Source organism: Erinaceus europaeus, chromosome 15 (genome assembly GCF_950295315.1).
Source record: "Erinaceus europaeus chromosome 15, mEriEur2.1, whole genome shotgun sequence".
Taxonomy (NCBI): Eukaryota; Metazoa; Chordata; class Mammalia; order Eulipotyphla; family Erinaceidae; genus Erinaceus; species Erinaceus europaeus.
The window spans coordinates 61659812-61681530 of NC_080176.1; the positions used below are offsets into that span (position 1 = coordinate 61659812).

The window sequence follows — 21719 nt, forward strand, 5'->3', positions numbered from 1 at the left end:
ATAAGGAAAAAAAAACTAGTATAGTCATGGGCCCTTTGGAATAGGACTAAATAGGCCTACTAGCTATCTACAAAACGGAGACCCCTAAATCGTCATCTGCAATATTCAAGCCTTTAGGTTCATGATTAGTCAACAATTTGCTTGGCTTTATATCTTGACTCTTCTTTCTGCCACCAGGTTCCAGATGCTACCATGATGCCAACCAGACTTCCCTGGGCAGACAACCCCACCAATGTGTCCTAAAGCCCTGCTTCCCCAGAGCCCTGCCCCAGTAGGAAAAGAGAGAGACAGGCAGGGAGTTTGGATGAACCTGTCAATGCCCATGTTCAGTGGGGAAGCAATTACAGAAGCCAGACCTTCCACCTTCTGCACCCCATATGACCCTGGGTCCATACTCCCAGAGAGATAAAGAACAGTAAAACTATCAGGGGAGGAGATGGGATACGGAGTTCTGGTGGTGGGAATTGTGTGGAGTTGTACCCCTCTTATCCTACGGTTTTTGTCAGTGTTTCCTTTTTATAAATAAAATTTAAAAATAAATAAGGAAAAAGAGAGAGAAAGACTGACCAGAGCCGTGCTGAGCTCTAGCTCTAGAGATAGGACTAGTTCTGGAGATGGAATCTGGGATCTGAGAGTCTAAGGCATAAAAGACTTTTGCAGAGGAAAGGGGAAGATAGGCAAAGTAAATAGAGACACCTGCAGCCCTGCTTCACCACCTCTGAATCTCTCTCTCTCCCCTTCCCCCTTCCACCCCTCTCCCCACACATACAGGTGTGAGCCAAGGGCTTGAACCTGTGTCGTTGTGCATTAGAGCATGTGCTCTTCAGGGTGAACCATCACCCAGCCCTGGGCTACATTTTCACAGGCAGTTCTGGGAGGTAAGACTCAATGCAAAGGAATGAATACATCTCCAAGAGAGAATCCAGGGACAGACTCTGAAGCTGGCTTTCCTACCAACAGCCTTCACCCATCCCTTCATTCAATTAACACACACTATAGGACAAGTGCCAGGCTAGAAGCCGACAGTGTGAAGATGGGAAGGCATTTCTTGTCCTTCAGGGGAAACGGGAAGGTGAACACTTGGTCTGGACACAAGACAGCCTCCAACAACTCAAAGAAGCCCCTTAGACAAAGTCTCACTGATCAAAGTCTTTCTCTCTGCTCTTCAAAGCAACTCCCGAAGGACTTCGATTTTAGACCTAGACTTCATTTTAGACCTAGAAGTAACACGGGCGTTTGTCTGCGTGTGTGTAACTTGCAGGCTTTCCAGCCTACTCTGGTGTGTGTCCAGTGAGAACACCTGGCCACAGCTGTCAGGAGCAGGCCTGGACTTCCTCTGTGGTCCTGCGTGAGTTTTCCAGACCAGCGACCTGGACCTGCTCCCACTCCTTGTGGCTCCTGTGAGCAGACTGTGGATGAGTCACTTGCTTTTTCTTTGCCCCCTCCTTTCCCTCTGGGTCTAGATGGTGCCTCCTGATTCCCTTCCAACCCTGTTAATAATAAATGATAACAGGTTGCACCACACTTCAACACACCACTCCACCATAGATAGCAGATTAGTCTGTGCACTGAATTATTCAGTAGGTGAATAATACTATGAAGCTCATGACTTATTCCAGGTATATGGAGGGCTGCTAACTGGGATGACAGCTCTGCAGAGCACTGTCTCCAGCATCCTCTTTAGGTCCTACCCCATGGCCGGCAAATTAGCCACCACAAGCTGTCCAACTCTTTTATTTATTTATTTATTTATTTATTTATTTATTTATTTATTTATTTATTTTTCCAGAGCACCACTGCTCAGTTCTGGTTTATGATGGTGCGGGGGATTGAACTTGGGCCTTTGGAGCCTCAAGCATGATAGTCGCTTTGCATAATCATCACACCATCTATCTCTGCTCTGTCCAACTCATTTAAAAGAAAACAGGAGTCACTAAGACTCTGTGAAAACTACAGTAGTTTTCCTGGAGTGGAAAGAGGAAAAAAGAAGCAGGGGGAGAGGGAAGGACATAGATCTGTGGTGGTGGGTGTGGTGTGGATCTATACCCCTGTACTTTTATGATCTTGTGAACCATTATTAAATCACTAATAAAAAATGGGAAAAAATTAACAAGAAGAAGACAGGAGTACTTGCTACTTACACCAAGGTAAAGGAAGGGAAAGAGGAGGGGTAGGAAGGGAGAGAGAGAAGGAGCTGTTGGCAGTAGAAGAAGTCAGAACTAGGATTCCGGGATGGTATCAACCTCTGACAAGAAATAGAAATTATCTTTAGGCGGGAGTCGGGTGGTAGTGCAGCGGGTTAAGCACAGGTGGCGCAAAGCGCAAGGACCGGCGTAAGGATTCCGGTTCCAGCCCCCAGCTCCCCACCTGCAGGGGAGTCGCTTCACAGGCAGTGAAGCAGGTCTGCAGGTACCTATCTTTCTCTCCCCTCTGTCTTCCCCCCCCTCCATTTCTCTCTGTCCTATTTAACAACAATGACATCAATAACAACAATAATAACTGCAACAACAATTAAAAAACAAGGGCAGCAAAAGGGAAAAATAAATAAATAAATATTAAAAATTAAAAAAAAAAAAAAAAGAAATGATCGTTAGGGCCTGAGCTGTCTCCTCCGGGTGATTCCTATTCCCTGCCTTAAACCCTCAATGAGTTCTTCGTGGATGAGTTCTCTGCCCCCGGGTGGCAGACACCTGCTCACCGCCCTGTCTTCCTCCACCTAGGTGGATAAGCCACATGGCAGAAGGGCCAACAGAGGAGGTTCAAGATTTGAAAGGGCCAACCTCAGCCTCCTCATTCTGCCTGGGTGATAGGAGGTCAGCTGGTGTCAACTGGCTTGCAGAACCAGCCCAGGCCAAGAGGCTGATGGAAAGAAAGGGCTCTGACATGGGAAGAATCATGTTCTAAAAAGCCAGAATTGGAGCCCAGTTCCAGACCATAGCCTGAAGCTGTCCCCACATCCTGACGTCTGTCTGTGGACACTGGTTTCTGACATCAGAACCACAGCTTCACCTGTTCAAAACACTAAGAGGAATTTCATGTATCAGGAAGCCCTGAAAAAAAAAATACTACTTCTCTATAATGTTTTGGTGTCCAAATGAAAGCTCAAGCCTTTTTCCCCGGGGAATTGGGTCTGAGTCAGTCCACACTTAGAAATGCAAAACGTAGGAACCAAATGACTTCATCAGCCCAAATGCAAGCAGAGAGAACACCCTGCCTTATCTAAAACCAATCGATCAATCAGTCACTTCTCAAGTCCCTTCCTACAATGGTGTGTCTCACCTGAAACATTTTCCATTTTCATATTTCAAGGAATGATTAGAATGGCTCCTGAACAGAGAGGCTTTCATTGCTGGCTTTAGCTCTAAGCACTACAGCAGGCCAAGGAGTCACCACAGTGTGCCAGGGATGCCAGCTCTGTGCCTCCTGGATAGCCGTGATCCTACCCAGTCAACATCAGTCTTGCCTGTGCAGTCAGGACTGCCTCTCCAGGGGGGACATTAGAAGAGGGGGCCACATCTGACACCTACCCCCTGATGCCACCCACTCACACAGTGAGTGCTCCCACTTTATCATGGTTGTGTCCTAGCCATCAGCCATCATGTCAAAGAAGATATAGCAGGTCCCAAATGCAATGAGCTTAGAGCCATTATGCTGTGCCTGCTTCTTCCCAGAAGGCCTCTTGTGGGGCAGGGGGCACATGGCAGGTACTAAGGGGTCACCCACACTGGGTATCCCCCCTCCTGGGTCGTTCACCGGGGTCTGTACCTGGAGCTGGAGTCACTGCTGCTCAGTACGGCTCGATCGTCGGTGGCATTAAAGAGCCCAGTCCAATTGGCCAGCTGGTCACCATTCTGCCAACCAAACTGGAGGCCTCTGGCAAGAGAACGAGGCAGTCGGTACTCACATTCAGGTACTGGGTTAAGCCGTCTACCAGAAAGCCGAATCCTACCTGTGTGCTAAGTGAAGTGTGACCTGGGTCATGCATTTAGTGGGGGCATGAGTGACACCCCATATCGAGAATGAGCTATCTTCTCCCCAGACACCCCACTTCCCCATCACCAGCAGGGCCAGTTACATTGCACACCCAGGGAAATCAAGGCCTGGCAAAATCAAGGCCACAGAGCTTTCCTGCCTCCTAGACCCTCCATGGCCCCCCTTCTAGGGAGGAGCACCAGCAGGCTCTCCCATCAGACACCCTTCAGTTTTCTGGGCAGGGTAGATAACATAATGGTTATGCAATAGAGACTCCGTGCCCCAAGGCTCTGAAGTCCCAGTTCAATCACTCACACCATCATAAGCAAAAGCTGAGTGCTCTGGTTAAAAAAAAAAAAAAAAAAAAGGGAGTTGGGTGGTAGTGCAGTGGGTTAAGCGCAGGTGGCACAAAGCACAAGGACCGGTGTGAGGATCCCGGTTCGAGCCCCCAGCTCCCCACCTGCAGGGGAGTCACTTCACAAGCAGTGGAGCAAATCTGCAGGTGTCTATCTTTCTCTCCCCCTCTCTGTCTTTCCCTCCTCTCTCCATTTTCTCTCTGTCCTATCCAACAACGACAACAACAATAACTACAACAATAAAAAAAAAAGCAGACACCCACACATAAGGACACACCTCCTGGTTTCAGCTGGTGAACTTGGCAGTTACCCTAATCCTTCCTCAAGTCTGACTGAACCCACAGCTCAGGAAAGGTAAGGAAGGGATGCACAAGAAAGATGAAAAGCAGATGGTCACTGCCTTAGAGCAGAGTGGAATCCTGATGGTCCACAGGAATAAATCCAGCCTCCCTGTCAGTTCAGGAGAGCTCAGGAACTGGGGGGTGGGGTGGGGGGAGGTAAGGAGAGGTGAGAGTGGAAATGGAGCTGAAAGTCGAGGAGTATTTTAAGTTTGTGTCAGGAGTAATTCAGCACCACAGGGCCCCATCCCTAAGCCCAAGTAGCTGGCTTTCTGCCTGCCCATCCCACAGGGCCTGGAGGTGTGTCCTCCAGGGAGCTGAGCCAGGCCTCTGCCTTGCTTTCCCCATATAGGATTACCACTCTCTGGTAGTGAAGCGTCGTTATGTGACATGACTCGGTAAGTTACCTTTGGGGCCTGGCAACTGCAGTCCATATGGAAAACATTCATAATGTCGTGCCAGGGTCAAACAAGGACTCAAGTGCTCAGTCCCCTCCGGGCCCAATTTTTACTTTATATTTTTATGGAAAAGAGGAAGAGACACCAAAACCTCACTCCGCCACTCACAGAGTCCCCAGCTCTCATTGGTGCTGTGGACCAAACCCATAAACCCATACATGTTAGGCACAAGTTACACATGCTGTGTCATTATTATTATTATCTTTACTTATTGGATAGAGACAGCCAGAAATCAAGAGGGAAAGGGGTGATAAATACACACACACACACACACACACACACACATATATAGAAAGGAAGATACCTGTAGCACTACTGCTTCACCACTCACAAAGCTTTCCCCCTGCAGGTAAGGACTGGGGGCCCAAACCCGGGTCCTTGTGCATCACAATATGTGCGCTCAACCAGGTGCACCACTACCTGGCCCTAGCCATGTCTTTTTTTTTTTTTTTTTTTGCCTCCAGAGTTTTTGCTGGGGCTTTGTGCTGGCACTACAACTCCACTGCTCCTGGAGACCATTTTTTCCTTTTTTTTTTTTTTTTTTGGATAGAATAGAAATTGAGAGAGGATGGGAAGATAGAGAAGGAGAAAGAAAGACAGACACCTGCAGACCTGCTTTATCACTTGTGAAGTGACTGACTCCCTGCAAGTGAGGAGCCAGGGCATTGAACTGGGATCCTTGCATGGGTCCTTGTGCTTTGTACTTAGCCCAATGTGCCACCACCTGGGCCTCCCACACTGAGTCATCTCTTCAGCCCCGGGAAAATGCTGATTGTTTCCAGCCCCCACCCCCAAATAACCTGCCCAAACATTCTAAATAGGAGCATCCTGTTTTTTGTTGTTTTTTTTTGGGGGGGTGACATAATATGAGAGGACACTAGGGTGAGAACATGTGGGTTGGCCTAGAGTCATACCTGTCTTCTTGGGATCAGGTGGTGGTGCATCTAGCTGAGGGCACATGTTACAGAATGCTGGCGTCCCCTCCCCTCCCCTCCCTATAGAGTGGGCTATGGTGGGTCTCTGCAGAAGGCAGCTGTCTAGAGAAGAGGGCAGGGAGGAAGACTGATGCCCCTGTCTACCGCAAGACCACCTGAAAAGCAATAATCTCTTCTCCCTAGAGTCGAGCATCGCAGCCATCTGCTCACCCTAGCAGAGGGACTCTCAGCCCAGCATTGCTGACACCCAATGCTGGGTGATTCCTGTTGTGAGGTGAGACTGCCCTGTGCACTGTGGAAAGTGGGGCTGCACCCCCAGTCTTCCCTCTCTGCAAGCCAGCAGTACCCACCCCACCCCCTACTATGATGATAAAAAATATCTCTAGACATTATCAATGTTCCTTGGGGGCAAAATTACTCTGGGTGAAAGCCACTGTCTTTTGTTTTTGTTTTTTTTCTTCAGGGTTAGCACTGGGGCTCGGTGCTGGCATTATAAATCCACTGCTCCTGGCGGCCTTATTATTATTTTTTTTTCATTTTATTGGATAGGACAGAGAGAAATTGAGAGGAAAGGGGGAGATAGAGAGGGAGAAAGAATAGGACACTGACACCAGCAGCCCTGCTTCACCCCTTCTGAAGCCATCCCCCTGCAGGTGGGTAGCAGGGGCTTGAACCCCAGATCCTTGTGCTTTGTACTATGTGTGCTTAACCAGGTGCAGCACTGCCCAGCCCCATTGTCTTAAGACAATGCCCATCTCGAAAAAGTTCCAAGGAACCTTCTAGAGGCCGACTTGCCCTTAAATGTAAACAGGTTGTAGTATACCACTCCTAATCCAAGTTTCACTTTGTATTTTCCCTTTCTGTCCTTGTTTGTTGAGTGTCAAGTATAAGTGAGACTATCCATATTTCTCCTCTTTTTGGCTTACCTCACTTAACATGATTAAAGCAAAGAACTCTGGGAAAGAAGGGGAGCCAGGGGTAGAGAGGGAGCTGTGCCCTCCTTGGACTCTAGAGGAAAGACTGAAACCACAACTTCTACTTCCTTCAGAGGAAAGAAGGCCATCTAGAGCACTCTCACGCTGGTCTTGATGCATCCCTGCAGCCATCTGAAAGCCTCCTAAGATCCCAAAGTCCCTAGAACCTTCAGTCTCATCCAGAACTTTCCAAGAACTCCCACAATGCAAAGGACAAGGTTCCAAACCTTCAAGTCAAGGCCATTCTAATTGCTTCTCTGCACCCCGGTGCAAACCTCTGCTCCCTGGAAAGCTGTTGGCTTTGTGACCCTCACATCTATGTTCTTGATATTCCTCCTCACTCTCACACCATGCCCCCATCATCTAAATTCCACCCACGCTCAAGGTCCAGCTCCAGGGCCTCTTGTCCCCAGAGCCCCTCACCTCGCCCACTAAGCCACACTCAGATATAGGGTAGCTAATGCTTGCAGCATCTTCCATCCTACCTGGAGACATTGGTCCCCTTTGCCTGCCTGATGTGTTTTGTCATCCCTACACACTTATAGTTCCTTCTAGGCAAGAAATTAGGTCTTGCATGTATGTCAATCAAAGCCCAAAAAGATCCCTTAAGCAAGTGGAGTGGAGAAAGTGGGTTGACTCAGTACCTCTAAGCTCTAGAACTCCACATCCCAAATCCCACCCTCCACAAGGACTTCTTTTTAAAAAATGTTTTGATGGTGTACCCCTCTTATTCAGCTGACTTGCCAATCATAATTAAATCAATAAAAAAGATGTTTTGACCCATTCTAGGAAAATTCAAGAAACTGTGTGGGGCAGCTGAGCATTGACTCTTGGTAACATACTGGGCCAAACCTCTATAGCACAGATGGAGGGGCTGTGGCCACACAGGATCTTTCTCATTCTCACCTCCACAAGATGAGTTTTATGATAGGTAATCTTAGGAAGAGAGGAACAGATACCAGGTAGAGAAGAGCATGACTGGGGGCCGGGCAGTGGTGCACCCAATTAAGCGCACATAGTACTATGTGGAAGTACCTGCACAAGGATCAAGGTTCAAGCCCCAGCTCCCCAGCTGCAAGGCGGATGCTTCCCAAGTGGTGAAGCAGGTCTGCAGGTGTCTATCTTTCTCTCCCTCTCTATCTACCCCATCCCTCTCAAGTTCTCTCTCTCCTACTGAATAAAATAGAAGAAAAAAAAAAGGGAAAAAATGGCCACCAGGAACAATGGATTTGTAGTGTCAGCACCAAACCCCAGTGATAACCCTGGAGGCAAAAAAAAAGAATGGCATGATTTATTAAAGGGCCACCACAGCTACTTGCTGTCCCTAAAATATCTGACCCACTGACCTGGAATTCATACTCCAACGCTTTCAAAAGCACTTAGACCCAGTCTTTCTCAGTACTGGAAATACTGCCTTCCAAAACTTACACCTTGTTCATTTGGAATAGTGGCCTGTACTCTTAAAGCAGGTGGGGGGGCACTATCCAGGGGTCTGAATTGGTCTGTGGTGGGGCTGCAGAGACGGGAAGACAGATAGCTGAGGAGGCAGTGCCAGGGCTTGGCTCAGACACTGAACCAGCTCTCAGCCAGCACTAGTGGCCCCAGATTGCTGAGCAGCCTTTGATGGAATCTCAGGCGGCAGCACCAGTTTGATGTGGGAGAAATTTCTAGGTGAGAGACATTCCTGGGCTGGGGAAGGGAGTGTTCCATCGATAAGAGTATACCATCAAAGGAGCAAAACTCGGTGCAATTCCCCATCCTTTTCTAAAACAGAGGTTTGCACTGGGGTGCAGAGAAGCAACTGGAAGGGCCATAAGTTGAGGGTTTGTGGGAGTTCTTGGAAGGTTCTGGAACAGAGTGAAGGTTCCTAGGGACCATGGGACTTTAGGAGGCTTTCAGATGGCTGCAGGGATGCATGAAGACCAGCGTGATAGATGGACTCTCCAGGAATAAGGGGAAAAAGCACCCTGGGGTTGAGAGATAGCTTGCCTGGTAGGGCACACTCTCCAAGAGCAAGGACCAGGGGGCAAACTCTCGGTCACCACATAGGAGTACCATGCACAAGTGGTGTGTGGTCTCTCCTCTCTGTCTCTCCCCTTCTGTCTGGACAAAAGGAAAGGGTGGGGGAAGTCCACCAGGAGTGGTGAAATCATGAAGGCACAATGGTCTAGCAAAGTCCTGGGGCAGGTGAGGGGCAGTTTAATAAATGGAAAAGAATACACAGCCGTAAAGCCTATGGTTTGGAGGATGTGGCCCTCCCTAGGAGATGCTACTTTCTTTCTGTTTTGATCTGACTAGAGTTTCCAAAGAGCCTGGCCTGGCAGAGCTGATCAGTGAGGCTGCTCAGTGGCAACATTTGGCCAAGTGTCTTGCCCCCTCATTCTCTTTCTAGAACCAGTGATGTTTCTCTGCTATTAACATATGACCATTGTTCCTTAACTGTGTGTACTCATCTCTCCCCCTTATAAATATGCATGATTTTTCCTGGAAGACTAAATATATATGACTGTGACATCACCCTGACTCACCTGACAGAAAACCAGACCCTGCTTTCTGAAGGTTATTCTACAGCCCATTCTACAGTTTGGACATGCTTCCCAATTTAAGTTGTTCCCTCACTAGCAGCTCCAATACTCTGACACCAAGTTGAAAATGCTACCATGATGCCTTCCTGACTTCCCTGGGCAGATGACCCCACCAATGTACCCTGGAACCTCACCTCTCCAGAGCCCTGCTCTACTAGGGGAAGATAGAAACAGGCTGAGAGTATAGATCGACCTGCCAATGTCCAGAGGAGAAACAATTACAGAAGCCAGACCTTCCACCTTCTGAACCATAATTATCCTTGATCCATGCTCCCAGAGAGATAAAGAATAGGAAAGCTATGGTCCGGGAGGTGGCTCAGTGGATAAAGCATTGGATCCTCATCCATGAGGTCCTGAGTTTGATCCCCGGCAGCACATGTACAAGAGTGATGTCTGGTTCTTTCTCTCCTCCTACCTTTCTCATGAATAAATAAATAAATTCTTGAAAAAAAATAGGAAAGCTTAGGGGTTGGGTGGTAGCACCGTGGGTTAAGCGCACATGGCGCAAAGCACAAGGATTGGCCTACGGATCCTGATTTGAGTCCCTGGCTCCCCACCTTCAGGGGAGTCACTTCACAAGCAGTGAAGCAGGTCAAAGGTGTCTATCTTTCTCTCCCTCTCTCTGTCTTCCCCTCCTCTCTCCATTTCTCTGTCCTATCCAAAAACAACAACATCAATAACAACAACAATAACAACCACAAAAACAATTTAAAAATAAATAAATAAAGGGCAACAAAAGGGAAAAAATAGCCTCCAGGAGCAGTAGATTTGGGTGCAGGCACTGAGTCCCAGCGATAACTCTGGAAGCAAAAAAAAAAAAAAAATACGAAAGCTTTCACATGAGAGGATAGGACATGGAACTCTGGTAGTGAGAACTGGGTGGAACTGTACCCCTCTTATCCTATGGTCTTGTTGATATTTTTTATTTTATAAAGGAATTTTTTAAAAGCTTTTATTTTCTATCCCTCTCTTCTCCTCCCCCTCTCTCTGCCCTCCCCATCTTCTCTTTTTATGTGGTCACCAACCTTACACTTGCATGCACCATCTCAAAAACAAAAACAGAAACAGAGAGCCGGGCAGTGGCACAGTGGGTTAAGCACACATGGTGCAAAGCACAAGGACTAGCATCAGGATCCTGGCTCGAGCCCCCAGCTCTCCACCTGCAGGGGGTTCACTTCACAGGTGGTGAAGCAAGTCTGCAGGTGTCTGTCTTTCTCTCCCCCTGTCTTCCCCTCCTCTCTCGACTTCTCTCTGTCCTATCCACAACAATGACAGCAATAACAACAACAACAACAGTGATAAACAACAAGGGCGACAAAAGGAAAAAAATTAAAAAAAAAAACTAGACAGAGGCTAAGTCTTGATGCAGTTTTAGCCTCACCAGTAGTCAAAGATGCAAAAAAAAAAAAAAAAGTGCAATGTCTTTCTTCACTCATCAAGTCAACAATATATATGTAATGTTAATACCTGAGGCTGGTGATTAGTATTATTCACCTTGCTGAAAGGGAACTGAGAAACAAGGACCTCAAGATTTAAGACTGGGAGCTAAGGAGATAGCACAATGGTTTGTGCAATAGCTTTTCATGCCTGAGACTCCAAGATGTCCAAGATCCAGTCCCTGGAGCCATCATAATCCAAAGATAAACAGTACTATAGTCAGAAATAGACAGACAGACAGAGCTATGGTACACCTGGTAGAGCACACATATTACTCAGCACAAGGACCCAGATTCAAGCCCCCAGTCTCCATCTGCATGGGAAGTCTCACAAGCAGTGAAGCAGGGCTGCAGGTGTCTCTCTCTCTCTCTCTCTCTCTCTCTCTCTATATATATATATATATATATATATATATATATATATTCCTTACCTCTTGACATCTCTCTGTCACTATCCAGTAAATAAATAATATAGATAGATTAGATTATGAATGTATATGTCTACTTTTGGTCCAAATATATATCTTCAGAACTTAACCCTCAGGAAATTATCAAGATCATAACTGGGCTTGAACCAGACAGACTATTGTTCAAGCTCTTAGTTAAATAGAGACCTCTTAAATGCTAACACTGGGGAAAGGCCATGTGTAGGTACTGAATGATAGACTTGTGGCTCACAAGACTTATCAGTGAAGACAGTTCCAATGGAGTGTGGAAATCATTACCTTTAAGCAAGCAAAAATAGAAAAGAAAAGAAAAAGGCATCATGCTGGCACTGAGCCCCAGCTATAATTCTGCTGGCAAAAAAAAAGTTTAAAAAAGCTAGAGTGGTTTATGTCATAGAAATATTGATCTCTTAAGCTTCAAATATGCATCCTCTTGTTCAGCCAAGATGTAAGGAAATGTATGTTCTCGCAAACAAGTGTTTTTGCCACTTTAAACTGCTGGCATACCAGCTGGCAAGCAGCTCCCTTGGATAGCACTGCTTTGCCCTGTACATGACCCAGATCCCACCACATTGAGAGAAACTTTGGTGCTATCTCCCCACCCCACCCTCTTTCCTCTTTCCTCTCCCCTCCCTCCCTATTTGAAAAAGTCATCCTGGAACAGTAAGGCTCCAGTGACAACAAATATATTAATTAATCAAAGAATTTATAATTGATGCTAGCATAGGCCTGGGAAATAGCTGAGTGGTAGAGCACAGAATTTGTGCATGTGAAATCCCAGGCTCAATTTCCAACATCACACATGCCAAAGCTGTGTGGAGTTCTGGGGTGGGTGTATGGGTGTGTGTGTGTCTGTCTGTCTGTCTGTCTGTCTGTCTCAGAAAAACAAATATTTTTTTTTAAATGTAGACACAACATTAACATTCCTTATAGGGCAGTTGGGCAGTAGCACAGCAGATTAAGCACATGTGGCACAAAGTGCAAGGACCGGTGCAAGGATCCTGGTTCAAGCCCCCAGCTCCCTACCTTCAGGGAAGTCACTTCACCAGCGATGAAGTAGGTCTGCAGGTGTCTATCTTTCTCTCCCCCTCTCTGTCTTCCCCTCCTCTCTCCATTTCTCTCTGTCCTTTCCAATAACAACGACATCAATAACAATAACAATAAAACAACAAAGGCAACAAAAGGGAATAAATAAATGTAAAATAAAAAAATTATTTAAAAAAATGTTCCCTCTATTCAGAATGGGATTTATATGGGGAGGTGTCTGCATCAGCTTGTTTTTCTCCTCACCAACCTTCAGCCTTGAGGCTACAATAAAAATTCTCCTTTTGGGAGTCGGGCAGTAGCGCAGCGGGTTAAGCGCACGTGGCGCGAAGTGCACGGACTGGCATAAGGATGCCGGTTCGAGCCCCCGCCTCCCTACCTGCATGGGGAGTCGCTTCACAGGCGGTGAAGCAGGTCTGCAGGTGTCTATCTTTCTCTCCCCTTCTCTGTCTTCCCCTCCTCTCTCCATTTCTCTGTCCTATCCAACAATGACAATCTAATAATTACAACAATAAAACAATAACTATCTAATAACTACAACAATAAAACAACAAGGACAACAAAAGGGAATAAATAAATATAACAAATAAATAAATAAAAAGTTTTCCTTTTGTCCTTTATCACTGACTCTTTAAGTTAACAATATGTACCACCACTACAAATGAAGAAAGCATTACCCCAGCCAGACAGTGGCAAAGTCTTGACTTGCAGTACAGGCCTCACCACAGTTCTGGCCCTTTGAGCACACTGCACACCTTGAGGGCTTCTCATCTTGGGTGACTGAGCCTGTGACCTTCAGCCTTTTACTTCCTGCACAGCACACACCCCCACCATCTCCGAGAAGCACACATGAACCCCACCTGCAGCCCCTCTGCTGCCCCCCAACAGAGCCTAGAATAGGAATGCAGGCAGCAGAGCAACTGTCATGTAAAGAACCTTGAGGCCTCTCCCAGAGAAGACAATCGCTTATAAAACTTCAGGGCTTCATCTTCCTGAAGTATTCATTTACATGTTGTTGCCCACCAACAAGCCCCCCCCCCCCCGCCTTTTTTTTTAATCTTCCATTAGGGCTCTGTGAGTTGTGGGATGAAAACTTCCTGGCTCAGTGGGTCAGTTGTACCAGCTTGTCCCAGAGGTAAGCAGGGACCTTCTGATGTAGAGGGGTGAACAGAAGCAGAAAAACAGCTCCAAGGATTTGGGGTTCGTCGTCGGGTCTCAGAAAGACTACGACTCTACAGTGCCTCCAGAGGCAAGGCCTAAAGGTTCCTGAAGTCTCCAGAGAATGCTAAGAGAGTTGGTTGAAGTCAGGTGGCTGAGGAGCCCCCAAAACCTGTGACCCGCCAGGGCCTCCCCACATTATTCTGAGGTGGTGATGAGAAGCTGACTTGGTAATAGTGGAAAAAACTTCCTGCCATCTGGGAAATAAAGTTTAATCTTCCACCCCCCTGCTTTAGCATTTTATTGGAAGATAAATGGTTTACAGCAGTTGTTGACACATGGGTGCAAGTTCTCATCTTCCCAAGATATGAGTCCTGGGAACATCCCACCCTCAACCAAGACCCTTCCCCACCCTCACGCACCAGGGCCAAAGCACCCCCAACCCTGCACCCATCCCCACCCTGCCCTCCCTTCCCAGAGGCCTTCCCTTGGGTGTAATACACCACACCCCAGCCAAGTTTTAACTAAAAGAAACTAAGGAAATGAGCCATTTCTTTCTCACAAGTTTATGACATGAAACATAAGATTATTCTTTGATTAATCAGCAAATTGCCTGTATTGAGCTCACAGCTGACTGTCTTCCCTTGATCTGTTCCTACTATCTGTATTACTTATGCAAATATCTATCAAATACTTATTTTATTGTGTTCGTCTATATTTAGCAGACAACCAAGCCAGGCTGAGTGCTGAGGTTCAACCATGAACAAACCAACAAAAGCCCTGCCCCTGTCTCTCTCTACAAAAGAGAGACAGACAAGGTGATAGCCACCTCAGAGATGACACGTCGTGCTGTGTCAGATAGTAAGAAGTGTGAAAAGAATGGAGGGGGGGAGAATAGAGAGTGGGAAGGGAGAGAAAGGGAGATGCAGAGTCAGGGGTGAAGGAGGGGTACTACTGATCTGGGAGGGTGGGCTTCTCTTTGGCAAGCAAGCTGACAGAGCAGGACATGAAGCAGGTGGTGTTGGAACAAGTGAAGCTCAGGTAGAATGTTCCAGAATGGGAAAGGTGGTGATGCACATGGCTGAGTACATCCATGACGATGCACAAGGACCTGGGATCAAGCCCCTGGTCCCCACCTGCAGGGGGAAGTTTCATGAGTGGTGGAGCAGTGGTGCAGGTATCTCCTTCTCTAGGCCTCTTATCCACTAACAAATCAGAAAGAAGAAGGGGGGAAATAGCCATTGGTAGCAATGGAGTTGTGTAGGCACCAAGCCCCAGCAGTAACCCTGGTGAAAAAAAGGGAAAAGAAAAGAGGAGATGAGAGAAAGGGAAAGAGAAGAAGGGAGAGGAGAGGAGAGGAAAGGAGGGGAGGGGAGGGAAGGGAAGGGGAGAGGAGAGGGGAGGGGAGGGGAGGGAAGAGGGGAAGGGAGAGGAGGGGAGGGGAGGGAGAGGAGGGAAGGGGAGGGGAGGGGAGGGGAGGGGAGGGAAAGGGAGGGGAGGGGAGGACAGAGAGTGTTCTGAGAAGGCTAACACCTGCCAGGCTCTAAGGGGTGAGTGTGATGCAGATTCCAGAATCAGCACCATCATCCCTGCAGTTGAGTCCTGTGAGGTGGCAGGTGACAAAAGACCCATCTCAGAGAAGCAGTGTCACCTTTCTGTGGTCCCTCAAAGTCCTTTGGGAAGGAGGTGGGCCCCATTTCATCTTCTGAGGCATAAAGAGCTACCCCCAATTCTAGGCCCTCGTGCAGGACACACTTGGCCCTCTTCAGGGCCACAGAGTGGAGGGGATGGTAAGGAAAGACCCCTCAGAAAAGCTGCCAGCTCCTTCCTCACCCCAAGTGGGAGCGGAAGTGCCTGCCAGCTGGGAAGGCTTTTCAGTGGGCATAATCACCAGCCCCACGCTCTCGTCGTCCTCACTCCTGACTCACTAGTGACTCACAGTATTTCCCTGTGAATTGCCAGGGCTACGAGCCCCTCACTCAGGGGGGAAAGAGAAGTGGTCTCACTCCCCACAGTTTGACTGTGAAGCCTCTTGTCTGGAGCTGCAGGCTGGAAGCACAGTGAGGGAGGAGGGGGAGAAAGGAGGGGCACCCCCCATAGTCCTCTGTATCCCCAACCCCTGCCAAGAAAGGAGACAGGTGGAATGAGAGAAAAGCAGTGGAGTGGGTGACAGGGGGAGGGCAGGAGTAAGGGGATCAGTGCAAGGCAGAGGGCTAGTCTCCCTGAAAGTCCCCAAGACTTAGGAACCCAGAGTTTCCTGACTCCATGGCCCCCTGCAGTTGTGCAGAGACCTCCAATTAAGGGGTGGCCAGGGAAGGGCTGGGGCAAAGGGGCAAGGCTGGGCAGACCAGACCAGCTGTACCCTGGGCCCCCAACAGCTGAGGAAGAGACTGAGAGAGGACTCGGGGACCACTTCACCACCCCGGCCTCGGCACTGCAAGTGAGATCCCCACCCCGTGCGACCAGACCAACCTCCAAATGTCGCTACAACCCTAGCCTGGCATCCCAGAGCCTGCCCACCCTCCACTCAGGGCCAGCCCTCAAGTAGAACCCCCTGGCTATTCAATAATAACATGCCCCTTCCCAGCATTCACTGTGAAATAGTTGGTTAACATGTTTCAAGGAGAGTCTGACTACAGGAAGGAGAGCAGGCACAGGGGTGTAGAGAGGGGGCACAGGGGGGCACACAGCAGCCTCTCTGCTCTCCTCTGGCAGTCAGGTCCCACACAGGGCAGCAGAGTGAGGACCCTGCCTCCTTGGGGCTGGGAGCCCCCAAGCAACATGCGAGCACCCACTTCCTACCACTCTCTCTGCCAAGTGCCCCCTCTTCTATCTTCTCCATCTCATATGTCCCAGATTCTGTGTCTGTGGATTCCAAGTTTGTCCCACTGTCCTCTGCATCCAATCCAGCTGACCTGCTCTGGTCCCTCTGCAGCTAGTTCCTCTGACTGTAGCAGGCTGCACAGAGCTTCCTCCCCAGTCCCCATGAAGGTGGCATCATCTGAAATTAGGGACCTTACAGATATAAGAAGACAAATGAAAACGGTTTTCAACAGTTCAGAAATAACAGATAAAATCAATGCAACCCTGAAGGAGCCATTTACAGGCATAACTACACATCCCAAAAAGATGGGAGTTGAGCACCCAGGAACACTCACATGTAATGATGTTCAGGAGCATGTTGTTAAAAAGCAGCACCTGTGGGCTGGGGAAACAGCATCATGGTTCTGCAAAACCTCATGCCTGAGGCTCTGGGGTTCCAGATTCAATCCCCAGCACCACCATAAGCCAGAGCTGAGCAGTGCTCTGATCTCTCTCTCTCTCCCTCCCTCCCTTTCTGTATATCTCTCATTAAAATAAAACAAATAAACATATTTTTAAATTAATATAATTAAAATATTTTTAAAAGACAAGCACTATTAATGAGATGATGTTATCTTCAAAGATATTTATAATAATTTTATATATCTATAATTTATATATTTATAATAATATTAGACATGGGTCAGTTTTGAAAGGCAGTTTAACTTTTACTTATAATTCTCAGAAACATAAGCCAGCAGCAACCCAGGTCAGGTTAGTCTTTCAAAATAAACTAAAGTCAACCTTTTTAATAAGACCAACCTGGTTTGGCCTGCTTAGGCAGAATTTTCAAATTGGGTCTCTGTTTCCTTATGTTAACAAGGTCATGCTGGGGTGTGGTATGCCCCAGTGCAGTGTGACTGATGTCTTTAGACAAAGGGACGCACAGAAATGAAGAACACTGTGGAGTGGAAAGCAGAGATCTCTACGCCAGAGGACCCCAATGATTGCCAGCAAACCACCAGAAGTTCAGGGGGGAAACACAACAGAGTTCCCATCACAGCCTCAGAAGGACCCAACCTGGACCACACCTTGATCTGTGACCTCCAGCCTCCAGAGCTATGTGACAGCAGCATCTGTCCTTCGGCCACCTGCAAGGTGGCCCCTTGTTAGCTCAGCTAGCAGACCAATCCCCAGAGTTGCCTTTCTCGTCCTCTAGGCTGGAATTTACTGTTCCCTCAAGACTCCATTCAAATTTCTCCCACGTCCAGTGTTTCCAAACCTGACTCTATGGAGCAAGGGTACTGTCACAGCTGCTGCAGAGGAGGGGGCGGGTAGTTAAGGGGTGCGCTTGAGGAACAGGCAGCCTTCTGGGCAGGTCTGGAGCCTTCATTATTCAAATGAGTAGCCTCAGGCCAGGCAATGGCACACTAGACTGAGTGCACACATTACCATGCACAAGGGCCTGTGTCTGAGGCCCCATTCCCCACCTGTGGGGGGAAACTTCACAAACAGTAAAGCAGGGCTGCAGGTGTCTCTCAGACTCGCTCCCTTTCTATCTCCCCTCTCCTGTCAGTTTCTATCTTCTCAAATAAAACAGAAGAAAGAAAGAAAGAAAGAGAGAGAGAGAGAGAGAGAGAAAGAAAGGGAGAGAAAGAAAGAAAGGGAGAGAGAGAAAGGGAGAGAGAGAAAGAAAGAAAGAGAGAGAGAGAGAAAGAAAGAAAGAAAGAAAGAAAGAAAGAAAGAAAGAAAGAAAGACGGCTGCCAAGACCAGTATATTCATAATGCTGGCATCAAGCTCCAGCAATAGCCCTGGTGGTAAAATAAATAAATAAATAAATAAAATAAAAATGAGTATCCTCCTTTCTTGGTTGAAAATCCAGGCCTTCATATAATCCTAGGCCAGATGATACTCTCTGTCCTGAAACTCCAGTCCCCTGGTACTGAGCACCTAGGGAAGTTTGCAAATGTTTCTGTGCACTCCAGGTCTCTCTCCCTGTGAGCCCCTGGAGAGCAAACCTGTTACATCTTGGTAACTGGGGACCACAGCAGTGCCATGCAACAGAAATAAACAAGAGCCAAATAGCTAGAATTTTCTGTATGCAGTTCTAATACATACAGCCACATATCAGAATGTCTTGCTGGCCCCATTATAAAAATATAAAGACACAATACACAAATGTAAATATACACAAACATAAAGGAAGACATGTAGTTTCTCCCCTCCTCTCTGCCTCATCTGAAACTCTCATATACAATAAATTTTTTTAAATGAATACATAAAAACAACTGGTAAGAGAGTCTGAATAAGGCTAATAGATTGAATCAGTGTTAATTTCCTGGCTGTGATGTTGTGCTCTAGTGCTCTTTAGATATCCTGCCTCCTCCTGCAACAAAAAAGAAAGAAAGAAAAAAAAAACTTAAAAAAAAAATTTTAAAGAGCTAAGCTAAAGAACTACTGGATGTGAGGCCATTAGAGTAGAAGTGAATTGGCCTGGGTAAATCCAAGATGAGTAGTTAAGTCCTCTGAGAGATGGGTTTTCCCAAGAAAGAACAAAAGAAGTGGAGGAAGATATGTGGAGACAAGTGGGCAGGAAGGAGAAGAGGGTGAGGGCAACAACCTGTATGCCAGGAACACATGGGGGTGAAACAGGAAGCTGACACCCAGGGCCTAGAGCAGGCTGTGTAGACTCTAGTCAGAGCAGGAACGAGGGTCAGGCCAGCACGGTGCTCAGGGCATGACACTGAACATGGTCCTCACTCCCTGCTCCTGCAAGAGTACGAGTGATTTATCTGTTACAGAGAGTGACCTTGCTTCAGTTTTGTTCCCCAGGGGATCTTAATGTCTTGCTCTACTCCCAGCCCCACAGCAAAAGGAGGAGGGGTGAAAAGTGCAGCTGGAGACTGCAGTGAAGGGGCTGGCAGGTGCCTGACCCAGAAGAGCACGTATCCCCTGAGGCCCCAGCTTGAGCCCCAGCCACTACACAGGAGCACTTCCAGGGGGATGCTCTCTCCTCTCTAAGTCTCTCTCTTTCTCTCTACTTCTCTGTTTTTCACCTTCTATCTACAGCAGGGGGGGGGGGGGGAATGGCTACAAGGAGTGGTGGAATCATGCAGACACTAAGTCCAGAGATAACTGGTAGCAAACAAACAAACAACAAAAAAAAAAACTTGTAAATCAATGACTCCACCAATGTGTCCTGGAGCTTCAACCTCCCTAGAGTCCTACCCAACTAGGGAAAGATAGAAACAGGCTGGGGCTATGAGTCCACCTGCCAATGCCCATGTCCAACAGAGAAACAATTACAGAAGCCAGAACTCCCACCTTCTGTACCCCATGAATAATTTTGGTCCATACTCCCAGAGGGCAAATGTTAGGGGAAAATGATTAGAGAGCTCTGAATCCCCATTTCATCGGAACCCAGAGAGAGAAGAAGAGAGAGAGAAAGAGAAAGGAAGGACACTCAGAAGTAGTGGGGAGGTGGGACCATAGAGAGAATGGGCAAATATATATAAATATAGACAGATAATTAGAGAAATAATAGTAAACCCATATCTGTGGCCTTGGGAGAGTCACTGCAGTTTCCAATGAAGGGACTGGGACACAGAACTCTGGTGGTAGGAAAGGTGTGGAATGATATTCCTGTTATCTTATACTTTTGTAAATCAATATTAAATCATTTAAAAAACAACTTGCAAATCTAGTTGTTCTACAGTGGGCTGCACATGCCAAGCTGCAGTCTGCCCTGTTCCCTTCCTCTCTCTAGGGCACCCTCCACCTCCAGAATCAGTCCTGAGTATCTGGGTAGATCACCCCATACACACACACACACACACACACACACACACACACACACTCCACTTCTGTGCCTGTTTCTTAGGACAGTCCAACAGAGGCTCTGTTTGTCCTCTGAGATGACAGTAGACTCAGCGATCACATACACACTTCAGGGACAGCAGAAAGTCAAGCTGTACTTTTCCTTGACCCAGTTCTGTATCCTCAAGTCTCAGGCCTGAAGCAGCCACGTGCAGAAGCCCAGATCAGCAGCCTTGGAAGAGGAAGGAGAGGGTAAAAACAGAGGAACAATGGTGGAGGGGAGAATCCTCCTTACACAGGGACAACAAAACAGGCCGAGACTCAGCACCCAGCCACCGGGCAATCACGAGAAAGAACAATGCTGGGCAGAGGAGCTAAATCCAGCCAGCTTGGGAGCTATGGATTCAGAGCAGGGGACAAACATTGGGCTGAGCACAGGAAGAGCACTCCAAGAAAAAATTGCCTTGGGCTGAGTGGTTGAGAGCATAGGTAACCATGCGCAAGAACCCTGCTTCAAGCCCCAGGTCCCCTCTGCAGGGGGCAAGCTTTGTGAGTAGTGAAGAAGTCCTGTAGATATCTCCCTTTATCTCTCCCTTTCTCAACTCCCCTTCTCAATTTCTCTGTATCCAATAAATAAATTAAGTCGGGAGTCGGGCGGTAGCGCAGCGGATTAAGTGCACGTGGCGCCAAGCGCAAGGACCAGCATAAAGATCCTGGTTCGAGCCCCCGGCTCCCCACCTGCAGGGGAGTCGCTTCACAAGTGGTGAAGCAGCTCTTCAGGTGTCTATCTTTCTCTCCCCCTCTGTCTTCCCCTCCTCTCTCCATTTCTCTCTGTCCTATCTAACAACGACAACATCAGTAACAACAATAATAATAACTACTACAACAACAACGACAAGGGCAACAAAAGGGAAAATAAATAAATATTTAAAAAGTCTTTAAACTTGCCTTTCCCCTGCCTCCTGTTAAAGTGTAAATACTTGAAGCACCAACACTTTAGCAGAAGGAGATTTAATACAGTGGTGAGAGAAAGGAAGGGGACAACTGTCATGATCCTCATTCGAGAAAAATCTTTTAATTTTTATTTATTTATTTCCTTTTGTTGCTCTTGTTGTTTTACTGTTGTAGTCATTGTTGTCGGATAGGACAGAGAGAAATGGAGAGAGGAGGGGAAGACAGAGAGGGGGAGAGAAAGATAGACACCTGCAGACCTGCTTCACCACCCGGGAAGGGACTCCCTTGCAGGTGGGAGCCGGGGGCTTGAACCGGGATCCTTCCACGGTCCTTGCACTTTGTGCCACATGTGCTTAACCCGTAGCACAACCACCCGACTCCCCTAGAAAAATCTTTCTATGGGCCGGGTGGTGGCACGCCTGGTTGAGCATACAAGCCCCCAAT

General features: G+C 47.6%; 1 protein-coding gene across 4 annotated transcripts in view; it reads right to left on the minus strand.

Moving 5' to 3' along the window:
• Window positions 1-21719, minus strand: part of ST8SIA5 (ST8 alpha-N-acetyl-neuraminide alpha-2,8-sialyltransferase 5) — a 72450-nt gene that overhangs the window by 44970 nt on the left and 5761 nt on the right. For 3 of the 4 annotated variants that reach the window (XM_060173828.1, XM_060173827.1, XM_016185106.2), the window contains exon 2: window positions 3766-3873. The exons of the other annotated variant lie outside the window; for it this stretch is intronic. In XM_060173828.1, coding sequence (XP_060029811.1) covers window positions 3766-3873 — 108 coding nt within the window. The remainder of the gene's footprint in view (window positions 1-3765; window positions 3874-21719) is intronic. 4 annotated transcript variants of the gene reach the window in all.